Source organism: Dipodomys merriami, unplaced genomic scaffold, assembly GCF_024711535.1.
Source record: "Dipodomys merriami isolate MVZ:Mamm:240054 unplaced genomic scaffold, mDipMer1.0.p SCAF_29, whole genome shotgun sequence".
In the NCBI taxonomy this organism is placed as follows: domain Eukaryota; kingdom Metazoa; phylum Chordata; class Mammalia; order Rodentia; family Heteromyidae; genus Dipodomys; species Dipodomys merriami.
In genome coordinates this window covers 7,581,095-7,602,822 of record NW_027204381.1, presented here as the reverse complement: position 1 = coordinate 7,602,822, position 21,728 = coordinate 7,581,095, and the positions used below count along the sequence as shown (strand labels likewise).

Sequence of the window (21,728 nt, the reverse complement as noted above, 5' to 3'; positions counted from 1 at the left end):
CTAGCCAACCAGAAGGAGGAGCAACTAAGGGATAATAGGAAAATGTTGGCTTATTTCAAGTTGCTTTATTCTTAAACCTCAGCACCCTGACATGAATTTTGTAGTTGAGGGCAGGACAGAGGATGAGGCCTGGGGCTCAGTGGCTCAGTGGCTGAAGCCCTGGTTCCATCCCTAGCACCCAGACAAAAACGTGTGGGATTGGAGAAGAGTAAGTAGGAAGCAAAACAGCTGTCTGCCAGGTGGTAGAGGAAAAGGTCCAACCCAGGCTTTCCTCTTCCTGCTTTCCATGGGGCTTTTGGCTGTGTGGTTTTTTTTTTTTTATGACAAAGAAATCAAACCTTTCCAGGGCTATTAAGACCTATAAAAAATATGTCCTGTGGTAAGAATCAAGTGGAATCATCTATGTCAGAAATTATGATTTGAAACATGTGAAACACTTTGTAAGTGGCTTAACTTAGAATCACTCAAAGATTTGAAAGTATCTATTGAGTTCTTTATTTGAGATGGTCCTTACACATGATTCCTAATTGCTGTAGTTAAAACCTTTTTTTTTTCTTCAGTTGTGGGGCTTGAACTCAGGGCCTGAGTGCTACCCTTCCACTTTTTCAATTGAGGCTAGTACTTTATCACTTTGAGCCACAGGTCTCATTCTGGTTTTCAGGAGTTTAATTGGAGATAAGAGTCTGACAGACTTTCCTACCTGGGCTGGCTTCAATCTGCAATCCTTAGTTCTTAGCCCCCTGAGTAGCTAGGATTATAGGTGTGAGTCACCAGTGCCTGGCAAAACCATTTTTTAAAAAACATTTTTTTGTTGTTGGTTATGGGGCTTGAACTCTGGGCCTGGGTGCTGTCCCTCAGCTCTTCAGCTCAAGGCGAGCGCTCTACCACTTGAGCCTCAGCGCCACTTCTAGTCTTCTGGTGGATTATTGGAGGTAAGAGTCTCACAGACTTTCCTGCTCTGGCTGGCTTTGAACCGCAATCCTCAGATCTCAGCCTCCTGAGTAGCTAGGATTACAGGCATGAGCCACTGGTACACGGCACAAAAATTAAAAAAAAAATTAGTTCCTGTGCTGGGGGATGGAACCAATGAACTATATATACTCTTAGCTCTCCTGACATTCCTTTAAATTATGAGAGTTACCTTTTTTTTATAAGAAAAAAAAAACAGACAGATGACTAAGGTAAAAAATATATAATATATTGTATAAGTATAATAAAATATATTTTTAATATATTAAATAATAAAATATATAACATATATATATATATATAGAGAGAGAGAGAGAGAGAGAGAGAAAGAAGCATTTTGAACACAAAATTATACTTTGTTTTTGTGCCATAATGATTCTAAGATGGCTCTCAGATAATTTGGGGGGGATGGAACTGGGATTTGAACTCAAAGCCTCTTACTTATTAGGCACCTGGCTCTACTAGTTGAACCTCATATCTAACCCTTATTGCTTTTAGTTTGACTTTCAAATAGGGTCTCATACTTTTGCCTTGGCCTCTCCAGTGACTGACATTACAGTTATTCACCACCACACCCACTTTGCCTTTGAGACAAGGTTTTTTGTAACTCTCACCTGGGCTGATTTTGAATTTTGACCTTCCTATCTCCAACTCCTGAGTTGCAGGGATTATAGGCATATATCACCCTGCCTGGCTCTCAGTGGAAGTTTTTTAAAATCAAAAGCTCTGTTGGATTCATGTACCTCTTAGCAGACTTGGAGGATGCAGACTTGGTAAGAAATTATTCTGCATGTTTCGTTGAATTCCCCTTTCTACAAATACTTAAAGATAGTACAAAGAAAAAGTAAATTAGTCTACTTTGTATAAGGAAAAACAAAAACAGAGCAAACCAGTTTCAAGTGAATAATGTCTCCAAAGGGGTTCTTCACTCATTTTTCTCAATTGTTTTAATTGTACCCAGACAAAGCACCAGCTTATAAATACCATATATATGTGTTTAGCCATCACATTTTACACTATGTGCAAATTCAGTCAAGTTACCCATAATTTATTGAGCATGTAGTATGTATTAAGGCTTCTGCAACTTCATATACCTTTTATGTAGCCCTTATTACAAGGCAGGGAGAACAGCAGAGTTCCATCTTAGCGTCTTTGGGTCTGTTTCCTGGGTTGTCATTTGCCATGACTGCCTGAGAATACTTGTAGGTAGATATCCTTCCAGCAAGCCATCTTCATCCACTTAACTCCTCTTCCAAGCCATTTTTGCTCAATGTTTTAGGTGGGAGATTTTCATTACTTGAAGGAAAAGAACAAGAAAATGTAGCTGTAGGACCCAAGGGGGCGGTTCCATTTTTCTGGCTGGGATCCTGGAACGGAAGAGCCTCTCTGGGTTTCCCTGAACACCTGGAATTGATTTGGACTGTGCTCTGCCTTCTAGTACATTTGCTGAGGTGGAGGCTGGTGGAGTGGCTGGGAAAGACATAAATCTAGTGATTAAAAATAGCTTTTGCATGTCAGGTGCTTGAATGCATTTGGGAACATGCCTGCAATCCCTTTTTGTCTGGCAGGTCTGAACTCCAGCGCTGCCGAATTACAACTGCTTTCATTTGTTTTCCCTGCTTCCTTACCATGTAATGGTCAAGGGCTCATTGAAACCATGTGTGAGCCTGGTGAGTCACCAAATTCTTAGGACTTCAGTGGTAATAATGTGTTAAAACTCCCTTTTGGGGGGCTGGGACGATGGATGAAGGGAAGGAGGGAAAAGTCTGAGGTCACTTCCTACAGATGTTCATCATGCCTTAGCTGGCTCTGTTGGTGTCTTTCTTAGTCCCAGCTGCAGGACTTGTGGCTGGCTTCTTGGCACTATAACAGACTTATCTCTCTTGTCTAGGACAGTTTCCCTCTGCGAAGGGGTGTCTACCTCGGAGTTGGCACGTTGTACCTAAACAGTGTGCCTTCGCTGGTAGCTTTGTGCATTGGCAGCATGGCACGATGCGGTAATTCGAGACTAGCTTGTGTATTTGGCCAATCAGGTCAGTAGAGGATGAGCTGGGGATTCTCAGTGCTGCTTCTTTCTCCCTTCTTTAGAGTGGTGTTTATTGGCTGATGCTTGAGAGAAGGCAGGCACCCAGCTATGGTTCTCTAACCATAGGGGTCTATTCTAGGGAATTTGTGTCCCATTGTTTGGGACAGTGATGAACGGTTTGGTTGGGATGGGTTTTCTGCCTTCTGCTTGCTTCCCCATGGTAAGGGCAAAGCTCCATTTATTGCTTAGCTTTTGCTGAGCCAAGACTTCTGCTTTGTCTCATCAGTATGTTTATGAAAATAAAGGCAGGGTCTGAAGAGGAACCATCATCACCTTTCTTTGCATTAACCTCAGTAAGAACTGTGTGGATTAAGCCAGCTCCCTGGGATTGCTTCCTGCTTCTGTCCAGGTTTTTAGAGCCTGTTTGCCAGGATTAGGAGTGGAGAAGGAAGACAAGGGCCCCTTTAACTCTGCTTCTGGTCCACTCTTCTTGAATGAGATGGAGGCAGTAGATACCAAAAGATTTCAATTCATTTTGATTCTTAGCCCCTCTATGGGGTACACCTTCATAGGGGCCATTAGCAGCTTCCATTTGTGTTGGTTTGAAGGATTAAGGCATTTTGTCTACAACACTTGTCCTAGGTAGCTATGGTCCTACCTTTGAATCAATTACCTGATAGAGGCTCTGGTCTTTCTATTTATTTATTTTTTAAATTTTCTTCTTTAGCAGTTGTACAAAGAAGTTAAAATTCTAGGGTTATGGAGACAATACATCTTGATCAATGTCTCCCCTTCCTTCATTTCCCCCTTTTTATTCCTACCTTCAAGTTATATAGTTCAGTTTTTACATACATTGAATATAATGACTGCCCTAAAAATGTTCCTTTTTAGAACAGTGAAAAGTTCAAGAGGCTGTGAACGTAGGAAGAATGGTCTCTGTCATCTTTGGTGTGCAGACCCTGGCTCCAGCATCAGTTTTTCATTCTGATTTCAAGTCATTCCTCTTTGTCCAACTTTTCCCACTTTTCCAGATTACGATGGTGTTGCCTTCACCAAAGTTCTGGGCTTCAAATAGGCCAGTAAATGAAATGGAGACCTTGATGTAAGCAAAACCAAAGTAACTCAAAGCCTAACTTTCCCTATTCTCTGGTACATAAGCCTCTATTCATTCATACTGAAGTCCTCTATTGCAAATGCACAGCGTGATGATAAAATTGAGAGAGTAAGAGGACATGCCACCTAGGACTAATTCATTGTGTGTGTGTGTGTGTGTGTGTGTGTGTGTGTGTGTGTGTGTGTGTGTGTGTGTGTGTGTGTGTGTATGCTGAAACATATTTCAGCATGCTTTTATGTAATGAATTAACCTTGTATTATGTGAGTAGTGGCCCACTAGGTGACTCAGGTGAATAGAAGCAGGGCAGGAAGCCAGCATTTAACCTCTTTGCTTCATATGTCAAGAAGAAAGCCTCACTTCCTTTTGTCCCAGGAAAGGAATAGAATAGGAATAATTCTTTTAACAATGTTTTTATGGACAAGCCATAATGAAACTTTGGGTTTCTTAACAATAATTTTGTTTAAGTGTTCAGTGATCTCAGTTTTATCTAATTCTGAACCAAGAAATAAAATACCTTACCTCTCTCGGTTCTGAAAATGTTTCAGTTTTCTGGCTCTGATCTATTAGACTCTGGATTTTAAGAGTTGAAAGACTATTGGCCTTTCTTGGTTTGTCCTATACTGTGACTTTAGGCCAATCCTTTTATTCTTTGGAAAAACTAATATGGCTTCCTCATCTGTAACATGGAAGCCTTGTAGCTTTATCCAAGTGATACTAATGGTTCAGACCTTTGTCAACTTTAATTTGTTACTGGGAGTATACAAAAGAAAGTAAAAAGAAGGAAGGCTGAGGATTCTAGAAGTCATGTTACAAGAATATTGTAAGATACCTTGGCAAACCTGAAGGCAGTTTTCAGATATAAGGCACAATATTCATTCTTTCACATTGCTCTAATTATGACAATACCCAGCACATGTGGCTGCTACCATTGTAATCCACTAGGGTTTGGCCCAGTCCAACCATCTACTTAGGACTGGCAAGCTCACTTGAATTTCTTGTCCTTAGCTTGCCTTAGATGTTCCAGTCCTCTCTGTATCATTATTGAGAACATAAGAGGAACTTCTCTGTACAGTAAGTACATAGGTCTTGAATGTCTTCCTGAAAGTCCCCCTGCCCAATCAAGTTTAGATTCTGTATAACTTAGTTGGTATGAACCATTCAGTTTCAGGGAACTCAATGGTACCAAAAGACCCATGAAACACCTTGAAGAGTTCTTGGAAGCTGAGCAACCCTTAGCTTGGAGTAACATACAAGTGAACCCTTGTTTTGCATTTCACTTGAACTGTGGATGGGGTGGTTTGTGTTTGGCCACAATGAAACATGAGCAGGTGGTTTGCTGTGTTCAAAATGCTGCTGGCTCAGGAAAAGCCACAGATGTGCAGAGAGCTGCTGCCTTCTTCTGCCTCCACCTTGTACCAGCCTGGGATAGATTTTTAGGTGCTAGCTCCTACATCTCTCAAGATCCTGGTGTAATTCTTATAAATCTGAACTGGCATTTAGGGTCCTGTGGAACAGTTAGTGGGCAAGAAATCTAATCTATAATCTTATTTATACTTCTAATTTCCACGCATTGAATGACTATACCCACTGCATTTGGTATTTATTCAAGTACAATCCCCAGAATTTTCAAACAAGTTATTTGAATTTCAGATACTATTTTAACACATCTCAGTGTATTTTTCCCACAAAATTCAATTAGCTAATCTCTGTGGAGGTACTGATTGATGTTTAGATGGTATGGCTAAAATTAGGATTATCTGACATGGAATGAAAAAGTATTATGATAGATAATGGGGTAAAATATATTAAGAATGAGAAATTTATCTGTTTGGATTAAGCCTTAGATTCTTTGCTTTTATAATGATTTCACTATTATCAATATCAACTGGGTAATTAGCAGAACCGTTATAACCATGCAGACAACGTAGAAGGACTTGTTGCCCTAGTATTTTATATAATGAGCTTAATATTTTCTATTAATGTCCACTTTGGGTTGTGATTATTCATCACCATTTAAGTGTAGTGCCCACACAACTGAAAAATGGCAATTGTTCACTTAAAGATAGAAGGAGAATATTTTTTTATGAAACTCCAATTCCACACTTTATAAATATAAACAAAAAACCAGGGCACTGGTGGTTTACTCCTCTCATCCTAGCTTCTCAGGAGGCTGAGATCTGAAGATCTCGACCTGAAGTCAGCCAGGACAGACAGATTCTAAGACTCTTATTTCCAGTTGATCAGCAAAAAGGCCAAGGTAGAGGTGTGACTCAAGTGGTAGAGCATAAGCATGGAGCAGAAAAAGCCAAGCAAGAGCACAAGGCCCCATATTCAAACCCAAAAGAAGGAAAAAAGTAATGGGTGCATAGCTCTTGACTTTGCTTTCTTTGGGTCCAAAGGCAATAGTATGACAGCTACTGGAGACCAGGTGTCTCAAATGTGTGGCTATAGTTTCCTTCAGCTGGGCTGGGAGCCCTCCCTCAGGGTCGCCAGCACTTGAACCTCCCACAACCAGAAGGATAACGCCAGGCAGGCGTTCACCTCCAGGCCTCTGTGCAGCTGCAGCTGACAGCCTGTGGACTAGACTACTGGAGATGGCATTGAGGTGCATAGGTGAAAGTAATCCCAACTGTTTCCCTCAGAGGGAACAAGCCGGAAGTGCTGTGTCCCAAACCGGAAGTAGAAACTTGTAGTTTCCAATAGAAGTATTTGCTTCTGACAAGACCATACTAAGGGAGTATAAGGAGTGAGAGGATTTAGACTGAGGTTTGTTGCTGTCTTCCGTGGCATTTACTTCAAACTGCTACCCCACTGCCAAAGTTTTCAGGTTTAGGAGACACCTGGGACTCCCAGACAGTTCTCATCCTCCAATTTCAGTTTTCAGTGAGACTACTGCCTCTTCATTAGGCCTGGTTTGCATTTTTCCATGTGTTGCTCTATCCAATTTCCGCCACCAGTGAAGTTCTTTCATTGGGTTCATAAATCTAAAGCAGGGGAAACACACACACACACACACACACACACACACACACACACACACACACACACACACACACACACACACACACACAGATCAAGCTCATCAATTTATGTTGGATGGGAGTGAAAGGAAGGAAGTTGATTGAAATTTGGAAAAATTTAATTCATAAAATATTTGTTGATTGACTTGTGCGAGGAGCTGGGGTTGCTGCGATTTTCCCTTCTCAGAACCAACACTCCCTAGTGAACTAAAAAGTCCCTTTCTCTAGTTAAATTGACTTCCGCTTTACAGGGGAGACATTTCTGGACCTGCCACTTAGCTGTTCTTGGACTAGTAGAGTAGGGACAAACGGGGAGCATTAACGGGTTTTATAAGTGACTCATTTGATGATTACTCCATTGTTTGAAGAGCTGGGTATTATGTAATCCACACTCGCCCCCCCTCCTTTTCTTTTTTTACCCCTAACAATCTGGGATTTTCCATCATTTTGTCAACCTTCCTGGAGACATGATGATTTTTCCATCAGATTTCTTTTGGCCACGTCCCGGGGCAATCCAAATTTACCACTCCCTGGTGCTTCAGATGCCCTGTCATTGGCAAGGCTTGGAAGAGCAGCTACAGTGAGCCCTTCTGGTCTTCCTGGGCAGGACCTAGACTATAGGTCTTTTCCTGACAGCATGGCTGAAAAGCAAAGGCACTTGGAGGGAAGGCACTCACTGTCCGTCTTTTGTGCCAAGTCCCTTTCATCCATTTTGACATGCAGATACAATATTTTTGTTCCTTTATTTTTATTTGTATTTATTTTTAATATATTTTTGTTTTCTTTAGGTCATAGTACAAAGGAGTTGCCATTTAACAGAGCTGTTTATGAATACAGTGCCTCTGTATAAATCCCCTTTTAACATTCTCACCCACCCTTTCTACCCTACCCTTTCTCTCACTTTTCTTAATTTTAGATTATGGATTGAATTTTAGGTTATGCATTTGAATTTTATGTCAAAGCCTAACAAAATGAGTACTAGGAAATGGGTATTTGTGAGGTGGGTGGGGGGGGTGAGGTCAAGAGGAGAGGGGTACAAGAATGAATGGAGCAAATGCATAGAATGCAGGCAAGAATGCATTGTCTATGCCACACAACTGAGGAAAATAAGGGAAGTGGGGGTAGGGAGGATGTTGAAGGGATGTTTATATAAATTGCTTTATTAAATGGTTGAATTAACTTAAGTATGTAGTAGAATCCTTTATTTTTTAAGTCACCCATTGTCATCTTTTTCCTTCTGTGTTTCCCTCTCATTCAGCCAATATTATGTACGTTCAAGGATTGTTTTTAACTAGCAAAAGTTTAAGAATGTTTAGTGGGGGAACTTCTGTAATACTCTGACCTGACACTCAACCATTTCATAAGTCACTTTCAACACCTAATACACAGAAAAGTCAGGCTTCTACTATTCACATCAGTGAAGTGCATCACTGTTAGGAGTTTTCAGGAAGTGATTAGCTTTTGGGGAGCGATTGAGCCTGATGTGAATTCCAAAGATGTCTGATTTCAACCACAGGTATCTTCCTACACTCTGATCAGAGTCTGCAAGTTCAAAGAGGGCTGGACACAAAAGATACAGGGATAGTCCAGCTAATGATGACATGTTTGCCTGGTGACATTCTTTTGATGTCTCATTCTTTACTATCTACTTGTTAACAAGTAAATCAAGTTGTATGGAGTTTTACCACCTTCATGCATGTCAAGCTTGCCTGCTTCTCCTATCAGCATTTGGCCTTTTGAGTCAAAGCCACCACTTTCTTTTTTTAAAAAAAATAAGTTTTTTATTGTGAAAATACTGCACATAGGGGTTACAATCACATGAGCAAGGTAATGAGTACATTTCTTATCAAGCATTGTTGCCTCCTCCTTTGTTTTCCCCCTACCATCCCTTCCCTCCCATCTCTACAACTGAGAGTCCTTCTAACTTGCATTCATACACATCTCCTAAACTGTTCTTTATAGAACACTTCCTAATCTACTCTATAAAACACACTGTGATCAGGCCATTCATTCCTTCACATTAACTCTCAGTGGCTTTCTGTTTTATTTAGGATAAAATGATAAAATACCAAAATGTTCCCTCTTATCTCTTCATCTTTGTCTCTAATTACTCCCCTCCCTACATTATACTGCTTCTGCTTCATTCCTCCTTTTGGTGCTAGTATATGTATAAAGTCCCCCTCAACCTTTCCAGTCTCACACCTTTTATTTATTCTGTTCTCTTGGACTGGGATTTTGGTCTTCTAACTTTAGTGTTCATCAAGATCACCTTTTCTCTGTTCTGAAATCCAAATTTCTGAATGATATCTCATAACCTATAACTGAGTTGGTCAGGAGAGAAGCTGAGAATTTGATCATTTCTAGGTGATGCCAAGGTAGCTTTTCTGGGTACCATATTTTGAGAACCACTGGTTTAGAGTATTCTTTTCTTCTTAAGGTCTGTGTAGGTCAGATGCTTCTCTTCTCCCAAGGGAGGTTTTTCTTGATTCTTCCAGATGTGTAGGAATATCTGTTCATATGTTCACACGTGACTTGTACTTAACCTTTGAAGCCTTTGTTGACATTGCATTTGAGCCTATATCCATGGACTTTTTGAGTGACAACATTTGTTGAAAGAATCAGGTGTCTAGAGGCCATTTCTATCTTATTTACTACTGTTTCACTGCTTCTTTGCACATAAGAATTCCTTTTCAGGACCAAACAAGGTTCTGGGTCACAAGTTCCTATGTAAATAGTGCATCGCTTTATATAAAGAACAAGGATGTCTGTGAGTTTTAGTGTCCTGGGGGAAGGCTGTCCTGAAACGGACATCATGTAGATCCTGAGGGGATGAAAAGACTTAGAAAATGTAAGGATTTTCTACTGTTTCACAAAATAAATATGCTTTTACTAATAGCTATGAGAATTTTCCCCTTCGCAACTAAAATTTAGATGGGGTATGAAAATCTCTGTCTTAATGTACTTATTTTGACAAGTAAAAGGACTATAGAAGAAAAAAAAGAGAAATGTACTCATTACCTTGCTCATGTAATTGTAACCCCTCTGTACGGTATTTTCACAATAAAAAAAGAATTCCTTTTCATAGGAAACTGAAAATATGTAGTAACACTAATACTTTCTGTGAGTATGAACAGTTAGTAGGTATTATGTTGGGTAAACTAGCAGAAATATGCAGAAAGAATAAACACATCTTGTTTATCAGGGTAGGATATTCAGGTAAGAATCTTTTTCCTTCATTCCTTCTTTCCTTCTTTCCTTCTTTCTTTCTTTCCTTCTTCCTTCCTTCCTTCCTTCCTTCCTTCCTTCCTTCCTTCCTTCCTTCCTTCCTTCCTTCCATCTATCCTTATTTTCCCTCTTCCCTTCCTCTCTTCTTCCTCCTTCTCCTCCTTCTTCTCCTCTCCTCCTCCTTCGCCTCTTCCTCTTTCATCCTCCTCCTCCTTCATCCTCATCCTCATCTGTCTCCCTCTTTCTCTTCCTCTTTCTCCTTTCTTTTACTTCCTATAGGTCATTGTGGAAAGGCCTTTAAATTTTATCTGCTCTGATGAGGATGTGAGCATGGTAATTTCTCAATTGCCACCTTCAGTGTATCCATATCTTACATTTTATGAATAGTTAATTACCACTTGATTTCAGTTATTCATATACTTCTTTTTTACCTTACAGACATGGAATGTGCAGATGTTCCACTACTAACTCCAAGCAGCAAAGAGATGATGTCTCAAGCATTAAAAGCTACGTTCAGTGGTTTCACAAAAGAGCAGCAACGACTGGGAATCCCCAAAGGTATGTTGTCATAGCTGGAAAAAGAGACACTGTTGGGCAGTTCTTCAAGCAGACTCCTTTACAGACCCGGTGTAAGGCAGAGATTAGAATAACCACGTGCGAATCAGCAGTAATGGGTTGTTACAGATGTTGGTTAGAACAGATTCATAGACTAATATTCCACCATCACCTAGGCTTGTCACTGCATCTTGCTCTTAAGACAATAGTTTCTAAGCTTATTTGCACATTTAGATCCCTTCTAAATCATTGAAAACTTTGAAGGCTTGGCCTTATGTTGCACTAATTCAATCTGAACCTTTGGTGGACTTTATATTATTATTTTTGTGTGTATGCTGGTACTAGAACTTGAACTCAGGGCGTAGATGCTATCCCTTAGCTTTTTTCCTCTCAATGCCGATACTACTACTTGAGTCACAGTTCCACTTTTAGCTTTTTGGTGGCTAATTGAAGATAACAGTATCATGGACTTTTCTGTCTGGCTTTGGAACTGCAGTCCTCAGATATCAATCTCATGAGTAAATAGTATTATAGTGGTGAGCCATTGACACCTAGTACATCTGTATTTTTTAAGCTCCTTAAATGGTTTCAAACTGCAGGAAAAAAAATGGTAAACTTTATTTCAGGATCACTCTGGGCCACCATTGGGTGTACTCAGTGAACCACATTTCTTGGGATTTACTGATTGATTTTTCTCTTCTGTGTATAAATATGTAGTTGTTCTTTTGGTTTTGAAAGCATTTATTGAAAGATAGAAGACTTGGGTGAAGAAGTTCACTAAGTAACATTTTGTGGATAATTGAGAGCAGAGGTACTTTCCTGTTGGGAAAATAGAAGGCTCTCTTTAGATCAGACCACTTCTACTGCTGGGTGAAAGTCTTCCAGCCTAGTCAAACCCAAGCTTAAGGTAGATTCTGTGAATATTGCATGGATTCTTCGAATCAATCCATACATCTTTCCCATGCTTCCACTTTTCCCATAAACCTTGGTGAACAGCAATACCAAATACCCTTGGAAGATCACAAGGCAGAATAAAGTAACTTCTGACCATTGGGTTTTCCAGCATCTCATGCAGTATTCTGCTGGGTTTAAGTGGGTACTATGGCACATTGGCGACATGGGCACTGCAAGCAGTTGTCATCTGAGTTTTTATAGTGCCATTTGTGGGTGTGGTATGTGAAAGCTCAGGTCCCACATGAAGAATACATGTTGTATGTGCTACACAAAGCAGGACCTCTTATATGAAGAGACTTGTAGGATATCTAGGATACAGGCACCTAATAATGACATTACCGGATACCATTTGAATGACTTATCATTGCTAATTACTACAGTTATTACTGAGCACAATTGGCTGAGATAAAAATAATTGGGAAAAATGATTGGTCCCCAAGCATACCTAAGGGTTGAGAGCTGAGAGAGGCATGTGCAGTCTGTAGAAATCACTGCTTTGTTATTACTGCTATTAAGCCATCTTCCCTTCTCTAAGGCTTTTAAGAAAGTCTAATGGAAATAAGGCAAGGAGACAGGAGATTCATGGAAATGTTTGCCTCAGTAGAGGGCAGGGACTATTCTTGCATTGCAGTCTGGCTGATTCTAGTCCCTCCACACGGGCAAAATAGAAAAGGTGGGATGTTGAGGGTGGAGAAGAAAAATCTAGGACAGTAGTCCTGGGCTGCTGCTGCCCAGTTCTGTGGGGCCGGAAGGGTCTTTGGTGACATTCGGGTCCTTCCGTGTTTTCTTCTAAATCTGATGCACAGCCCTTTTATTTGGTCTTTTTCTTTAGATCCCCGACAGTGGACGGAAACCCATGTTCGGGATTGGGTGATGTGGGCTGTGAATGAGTTCAGCCTGAAAGGTGTGGATTTCCAGAAGTTCTGTATGAGCGGAGCAGCTTTGTGCGGCCTGGGTAAAGACTGCTTCCTGGAGCTGGCTCCAGACTTCGTTGGTGACATCTTATGGGAGCATCTAGAGATTCTGCAGAAAGGTAAACATGTGAAAACAATGGGGAGGGAAGGGGAGAGGAGGGTTGGAGTTGTCAGAGTAGATAGGGGTACTAATCTAGTTTGGAGGGCTGTTAATGCCATTGTCTTCAGGGGTTCAATCATAGCATAGATGGTCTTCAGGGATACGTGTGTCGTGTAATGCTTGATAAACAGTAGATGCTCAGTTATCTGTTAGTCCTTTTTCTTCTTTGTAATAGGGTTTCAGCCTTTTTAGTGTTTAGCACGATCGATTGTACTCTTGTCATTTCTTGTGATCTAACCCATCTTCTTACATCTGTGATTTTTTTCTTTGTGACTGAACCATGCTCAAGAACAGTGTTGTCCCCTGTTCCATATCACGCCTGGTAATAGATACTCCCTTGATCTATGGCCATGAAATACTTGGTGATAGGCAGGGAGAAGCTTAGCAACTCAGAGCTTATTAATGTTAGCCTTCTCTGCCCACTAAACTGGACTGGAGGTGCTGCAGTGCAGAATCTCTTTTCCATCTGGAGCAGAGACTGGGGTCACATGAGGACGGGTGTTGCAACCTTGTAATGACACGGCCTTCCCTACCGGCCTGCTCCAACCTTTTTGGACCAAGTGACTCACGTCCCACAGTCCTGGCTGAGTATAGAAACAGCAGCAGGCGGTAAACTTGGGTGTTTTGGCGCTTATTTTTCTAAATTTCTTCTTAAAATAAATTTCAGTTACCAGCAGTCAGCAGTTGCCCCACAGCTGACTGTAAGCCTAGAAGCCCGCTGCCCTCTGTAACCCAGGCCCACCCTTTCCCTGTGGTCACTAGCTCCAGGCCTGGCTCAGACAGGAGAGGGGAGAGGGAGGGGTGGGCACAAAGCTCAGGATTAGCACTTTGATTCCATAGAATAACCTTCCTTTGTTGAAGAATATTCTCCATACTGCAGTGCTCCTAGAGAGACCCACCTTTGATTCCTCCGGGCACAGCAGGGGCCTGCTTCTCAATGACAATGAAAAAATAAATGAACACAGTGATAAACTAGGTGAATCCTCTGGGGCTGGCAGGCAACTCTGTCTTCCTCAGTCTATGGGCGTGTTCACTGTGTAACTGGTGTTGACATGAGTGGCTTGTTTACAGGGAAAAAGCTATGTCAGGTTCCTTACTTGTCTAATATATCTGCTGACTTCTAAACACAAAGCTGGCCGTGCAACCCAGACATATTTGACTACTATAATATTTCCCTCTGTTGGACATCACAGAGTTGTTCCATATTGGGGGGGTCAGGATCAGCTTACCCCTGATCACAAGGCAGGGCTAATATTCTTCCAATGCCTCCTTGTTTCCAAAGTGCTTTACATTTGCTCTTTGGATCCTCAAAGAAACCCTGGGAGGGAAGGGGTGACATTGTGTAAAAAGAAATGTACTCTATCTGACTTACGTTGCTGAAAGCCCTTTGTACATCACCTTTATATAATAACAATTAAAAAAGATGCAAAAAAAAAGAACCCCTGTGAAACAGGCAAGGCAAGGAATCCTTGTCTGTAAAATGAGGGTCAGGTTAGCTGATTTTCTCAGTTATCATCATTCATTTCCTTTAATGTTTCTTTCATTTAATTTCTCTTTCTTTCTTAATATCCTTTGAAATGTAGCTTCCTGCCCAGTGTTTTTCTTCTGATACTGTGGTCTCTTTGGGTGCTTTTGGCTCTAAGACAGGTCCAATTTACCTTTCCACAAAGAAAACAGTATAAGGGAGTTTAAGTGAATTAGAATGTAATCAAGTAGGTTTTTGAACAAAAGGAAGACCATCCTGCCCAGTGTTCCCCTGTGAGATGCAGTAAAAACCATCTCTGTTCATATTCACATACTTGAAGAGAGGAGTAAGATTTCTGCACCGAGGGTACAGCCTCTGTTCTGTAATTAATCCAAAGCAACAGGGCACCCAAAGAACATAGCTGATTGGGGTGGGGTTGAAGGTTAAAGGTACTGGGGATGTTATAATCTGATAAGCTGCTACAGCAGTTTAATCATTTTATCTCAACTGGGAACTATTTTTCTTTTTTCTTTTTTTGTTTTGTGCAGGTATAAACATGTCTTCCCATCAACCCTTGCTCTAAGCAGGCTATCAAATACCTGAGGAAAACCCCAAACCAACATACTCGCTTTATATCAGCAGCTGCTCCTCCTCCTCTTCTCCTTCTCCTTCTTCTTCTCCTCCTTCTCCTTCTCCTTCTCCTTCTTCCTCTTCCTCTTCCTCTTCTTCTTCTTCCTCTTCCTCCTCCTCCTGCTCCTGCTCCTCCTGCTCCTCCTCTTCCTCCTCCTCCTGCTCCTGCTCCTCCTCTTCCTCCTGCTCCTCCTCCTCTTCCTCCTCCTCCTTCTTCAGTGAAATACATTCAGAGCCTGTAAGAGTCAGAGGCTGTCTCATTAGATTCCAGAATAAACACTGGATCCTGAGCTCACCATGGCTCAGGGGGAAGCATTTCTATCTGAAGTTACCCTTCCCTCTCTGTTCCTTTCGTGTTCCTAAGGAAGAGCACCTGAGCAGTTTGGTTATGTTGCTCTTTGGGTAAACATGCCCTCATAGTTTACCCACTGGTGCTACCTTACCAGTGTCTTGCTTCTTGTCTGGGCCTGAACTTGAATTCTGAGAGCAATGAGAAAAACACAATGCAAAAATCAGACGTCTGCTAGTAGTAGAGGATATGTAAATCTACCTGCCTAAAGATTGGAAAGTATTTTTGAAGTGTTTGTATTGATCACTTTAAGTTCTGGGTGTTGATTCTTGGTAATCTCCCAAGATCTCATCAAGCCTTTGATCCTAATCTCTAATGTGAATAGAGCAGAAAAAGACATCAGGCACGAGGGCAGAATGTCGTCCGCTCCCCCCACCCCCTTAGCGATTACTCACGGATTCGCTTTCCAAGATATTTCATCCCATTTTGCAGCTACTGAAACAGTAAAATTAGCCATACTCGTGATCTCATCTAGAGACAAGGCCCCAGTCAGGAGCAACTCAGACACTGATTCAGTTGACGAACTTGCAGATTTTTTAGAAAAAAGAGTTGAGATCATTGCAGTCCTTGATTCCAAGATCCTCCTAGGCCAAGTATTGCTTGCATGTGCATGTTGACTTTAGTTCATTCATTACTGTCTCTTACAGAGGATGTGAAACCGTACCAAGTTAATGGAGTCAACCCTACTTATCCAGAATCCCGTTATACCTCGGATTACTTCATTAGTAAGTTCCATCTCCAAACCTCAAACCTCTCTTGGCTCTTTATAATAGGGTCTTTCTCCCCTCCCCCCACTGCTGTGTGCCTCAGTGGATCTCAGTGCCCTTCGTGGTAATTCTATGGAAAATAATGTTTTCTTAACTAGAGACTTTGTGATTTATCTTTATTAATTCTCACCAAGTACAAGAGTTCAACTTATGTGCAGGCCTTATTAACCTGAAAGTTCCTGCACTACTCCTACCTCTCTCTGATAAATCTTCAACAAGAAAGTCAGAGGGGTAGCCTTGGAACTAAATCAATCCTGTGCACTATAGCAGCCATCAGAAGGCTGGAGTAGGGGACCTTGTTCTTTTCTTTTATCTGTTATATATAACAATATTTCCTTAGAAATCCTTAAAGGTGTCCCATGCATCTTCACATTTTACTACAAAAAAAAAAAAAAAAAGAACCGTCTCCTTTTTAGCACAAAAATCTAACTGTGCCAGGTACCAGTGGCTCATATCTGTAATCCTAGCTTCTCAGGAAGCTGAGATCTGAAGATGGAGGTTTGTCGCCAGCTCAGGCAAGGAAGTCTGTGAGACTCTTATTTCCAGTTAACCACCAAAAAGCTAGCAAGTAGTGGAGCACCAGCCTTGATTGAAAAAGCTAAGGGACAGTGCTAGGCCCTGAATTCAAACCCAGTACCAGCGCACACATGCACAATAATAATAATAGAACCTAACTCTAATATATTGGAGAGGTGACCAGAGGAAGAGCAGAGTGTCGGAATATTCTTATCTGATGGCCTTGTTTTCAAAGGTAATCTTAAACAGACGTGTTTTCATTTTAGCTTCTTTATTAAATTTTTAATTCCAATAACAACAATACTATTAACCACTGTCTATCAAGAGTCCATCAGATATCAGATGTTGGCAGGCATTTTTCCATATATTCTGTCATTAGAGCTCTGTCACCATACTCTGGGAAAGACTGGAATCAACTGTGTTTTATAAATGAGGAAATTAAGTCAGAAAAGGGAAATAAAATCTTATCAAGGACTGTGGTTGCTAAGCAAAGTAAAAACCAAAGACTTTTTAACGTATTTTCCTTTTGTCTCTAAGGTAGCCTGCTCATTTCACATTGTGGGGCTATTGCGGTTGGTAAAGTACTGCTTGGTTTAGGTCCAAGTCTTTCCTCTCTGCAATTACCAATATTCTGTTTGCAGGCTATGGTATTGAGCATGCTCAGTGTGTTCCTCCTTCGGAATTCTCAGAGCCCAGCTTCATCACGGAGTCTTACCAGACGCTCCATCCCATTAGCTCAGAGGAACTTCTGTCTCTCAAGTATGAGAATGATTACCCCTCAGTCATTCTCCGGGACCCTCTTCAGACAGACACCTTGCAGACAGACTACTTCACCATCAAGCAAGAAGTTTTAACCCCAGACAACATGTGTATGGGGAGGACCAGTCGTGGTAGGTCAAATCTCTTCTCTAAAAAAAGCTCTTGGGCTTCCAAGAATTACGTACTTTTATGAGTTTTTCTCAGGTCCTTCCTTTTATTTATTTTGCTTATGTGTTAGGTCTCTGCCCTAAACCTTCTCATCCAAGAATGTCTAGATATTAAGACCATGGTATTTCAGCCATATCCAGCATGCTGAGAGAATTCTTGGTTCACGGTGGCATTTATTCAAGTCTGCCAGACTTGAATAAACAGTCGAATATCTTACTTGGGTAGAATGTTTTACCCGAACAACAAATCTCATTGAATTTGGTCAGTTTTTAAAAGTACACTGGATTTTTGTAGAGAGGATTTTTCTTGAGGAAGACAGAATAAAAAGAAAAAATGTTTTCAATAACCATCTTGGGGAAATCTGGCATCTGTATATATCCTGGTATTCCCCCCAGAGTACTCCTGGGTAGCTTGGTACCTGGGCTGACCCCTGCTGCTCAATCATGGACCTTAGCCTCTTGTGATGACTTTGGTTTGGGAAGATACAGGATGGTTAACCAATGGTTTATTCGGGATCACTCATCAACAGTGTGGTGAAGGTGTGTATTTAGGTAAAGGACCGGGGAAAAGAGGTGGCTAGAAGCTTCCAGAAGCAGATACTCCTGTTGACAAGGGTATTATAAAAGTGATAAAACATTCACTGGCAGTGAAGTAAATGTTTCAAAATAGAGCTGGCTGGCATAAAATAAGAAGGAAAGTAAAATATACTCAACTTCTAAGATCAAGCATCTCCCAAGTTCTGATCTTCTTGTTTCTGAGAAAAGTGCAATCTCTTCTAAGGGAGGGACTTGTTTATCTAGGAAGAGCTGGCCAATTTCAGGAAAGATAAACATTACAACTTTTCTGATGGATAAATAGGAAAGAATCATAAATAGGAAGAAGAACAGGGAAGGAGAAGTCTGAGGCAAGTTTTCCTTTGGTCACTCGGGCCCACCAGTTCGCTCTTTCTGTTCAATGGCTGACTGTCTGGTACCCATTTTGTGGCCTTTCATTTTGCAGAGAGCCAAAGACATGTTTGCTTGGGTGAATCACCTGTTTGGATCATAGGCCAATACACATTCTCATCTTCTTCCCATGTTGAGGCTCATGCTTTCTCCCAGCATTCTTTGCACAGGGATACCACCAGGTCCTGCACAGGGAAAGTCCCTGAAAATCAGAGCCCATAAGGGCCCTTCTTAGGGCCCCTGGAAATTTGTTTCAGACCAAAGGGGATGGGCGGGGCCAGATTTGCCTTCCTCTTTCTGTCTTTTATTTTTGGATATGTGTCTATTTAAATGCATGCACCCAAGTAGTAAGTGTGAGTGTTTCTTCTTAAGCAGGTCAAAGCATCAGAGGAACTTTCTGATCAGGCTTTCTCTGGATATATGTATGAGATTGAGTTGTGGGTTTGGGGTTCAGCCATCATGTTGTACATCTGGGTAGATCTACTGTCACGTTGCTTTAAAATCATGTCTGACGTTGCGTTTGTATAATTGCCTCTTCTCCCTCTCTTTGCTCTTGTTTCTTGGTTTTGGTCCCCACCCAACCCCTTCAAAATCAAACTAATGATTATTAAACCCCAAGTAACCCTTACTATGGGACATAAAGTATTTTTCTCTGAATCTACTTTCCTACTCTCCAAGCTAAATTTAGGCCACAAAACCTTTAAGGGAATACTACTTTGTGCAAGTCTGCTCTCTGGATGTTGGAAGCACTATAAACACTATAAGCACTGATTCCAGGGGTAGATTGAATCCGAGAGGGTGGTGTGATTGGTTTAGACTGAAAGCATTACTGTTAGCTGCCTATTAGTGCTCATGGTATTTCTACACTGCATTATAGTATACAAAGTACTTCTATGTTCCTCTTACTTGGACTCGGAGGACTGTCTTTGTGTTAGTCTTTTCAGTGGGTTCCTATGAGCCAACTCATCTACTGTTCTGAGTGCTCTGAGGTCTGTTTGATGGATAGCTTTAGACGGATCTTGCTTAGGCATTTTTTAGAAAAGCTACCAAGTGGATGTCTTCTAGGACCCTTGATTCCACATATGAGCATAGTAGCATAACTGAGCATCTAATCCAGTTGGATTCAACCCATTGTTGGAGAAAATACCATACGTGGAGGAAAGCTCTAGGAATGTAAAGTGGAGCTAAAATGAAAGCTGTCTTTTTGCCATAAACCTCATTTCTTATCCAGTTGTGTTTGCTGATGTTTGAAAGGTTGCCAGAGAAGGGTTGGAACTAGCTTAGTATGCTTGATTATTAAGACTCTTTGGGTAGACAGTTGTCTTGCTTGTGGAAATTCTGATCTCTTCACATCCAAATATAAAAATGGCTGATAGAAGCAGGCTTAGTGGTGTATGCCTATAATCCTAGCATTTGGGAGATTAAAAGAAGAATAATTGCAGGAGACAGCCTGGGCTATATAGCAAAATTCAGCACAGCCTGGCTTACATAGTGAGACCCTGTCTCAAAAACAGAAATAAAAAAAGGCCAACAAAGATATGAATCATTTGAGGAAAGATAAGCATTGACCTGGTAGTGTGTTCCTCATTAAGCTATACATCCTCTTTTCTTAGGCTTTAGTATGTTTTTATCTCACAGAGAAATTTAATGACCTTTGGCCTCAATAGCTGGTATAAGCAAACACCTTTTTCTAAGATTCCAGGAAAATTTCTGTTCTTCTGAACAGAGGCATGGTACTCTGCTTGTGGGCTGTTTGCCAGAGTCACTTGATGGGACTTTTGGAAAGGACAACTCCTTCATCTTTAATAGCAATAAAATAGGTAAAGATCTGACCCTATGGGTAGGCTGGATCAGCCACACCACAAAGCTCTTTGATTTGCCTTCTTTTGAAGGTTACCTTCCTCTGAGTGTCTGGAGAGAGGAGAATAAGATGAAATAGACAGTCCCCCTTTGTAGTGTAAGCAGAACTAGAAGAAATAGGAGGTACAGACAATTTACAGCATTGATGCAAGTACATTTGTACATTAGTCTTAAGTGTATTTCATCTGGGATTCAAAATAAATTTGGGGAACAGCTCTTTTTTTCTATGTTTTTGTTTTTATTTTGGTGCCAGTAGTAGGGATTGAATTCAGGGCCTCCTGCTTTTCCTAATTTTTTCAAGGTCTGGTACTCTTAGCACTTGAATCACATCTTTATTTCCTGCCCTTTTTTTTGTTGGTTAATTGGAGATAAGAGTCTCCCAGAATTGTCTTTGAGGCTGGCTTTGACCTGGTATCCTAAGATCTCAGCCTCCTGATTAGTGAGGGTTATAGCCATGAGCCACTGTTGGCTGGCATTATGTATTTAATTTTGATTTGCATGCCTGCTTATGTTTAAGTTTCATGTTTTTAAACAATACCTAGTGGTATATAGGAGAGAATACACTCAATATTTTACATGTACATATTCTGGGATTTAAAATTTATTGATAGGACAGTCCTGAACAACTGAGAATTGATTTATAGGTCTTTCTGCATAGCCATCTGTGATGGGCTTTTTTCCATTGACAAGTGCTGAATTGAGATCATCCTTAGGTTGCCTAAAAAGTATCTGACCATAGACTTTAAAATAGATTCTTAAGATCCTTCTTAGCTCTTCATTGTATTTATTTTCTTCTGATATTTTTTATTAGCTCCTCTTTTAATGTTTTTTAAAAAATATTTTTCTTATTTTTGGTAGTGGAAATTTCTCCAAATGCCATTGTGCAATCCTTACAGCTGTTTATAACCTGGTTTGGGAAATTAATGAACTTGCATGATCTTGTGGTCAGTTAAGAATGCCTTAAGCAACTCACACACTAAAAGATTTCTGACATTGCTATGGGCCTTAACTCTTTCAGCAGTCTTTTTGTGTGTTTATCAATTAGTACTGGGGCTTAAACTCACTGCCTGGGTGCTGTCCCTTAGCTTTTTCACTCAGGGTTGTTGCTCTACCACTTGTACCACTTGTACCACAGCTCTCACTTCCAGCTTTTTGGTGGCTAATTGGAAATAAGAGTGTCATGGACTTTCCTGTCTAGGCTGGCTTCAGATCTCAATCCTCAGATCTCAGCCTACTGAGTAGCAAGGATTACAGGTGTGAGCCACAAGCTTGTTTGTTTTTGACTGTTTTTGTATTTTCTTTCTTTGTTTTTCTTTTTTCAGTTGTTGATACT

The 21,728-nt window shown here is 40.8% G+C and overlaps 1 protein-coding gene across 4 annotated transcripts in view; it reads left to right on the top strand.

Moving 5' to 3' along the window:
* Positions 1-21,728, top strand: part of Ets1 (ETS proto-oncogene 1, transcription factor) — a 147,326-nt gene that overhangs the window by 99,465 nt on the left and 26,133 nt on the right. For all 4 annotated transcript variants that reach the window (XM_070038313.1, XM_070038311.1, XM_070038314.1 and 1 more), the window contains 4 exons: positions 10,793-10,912; positions 12,696-12,896; positions 16,029-16,106; positions 17,306-17,554. In XM_070038313.1, coding sequence (XP_069894414.1) covers positions 10,793-10,912; positions 12,696-12,896; positions 16,029-16,106; positions 17,306-17,554 — 648 coding nt within the window. The remainder of the gene's footprint in view (positions 1-10,792; positions 10,913-12,695; positions 12,897-16,028; positions 16,107-17,305; positions 17,555-21,728) is intronic.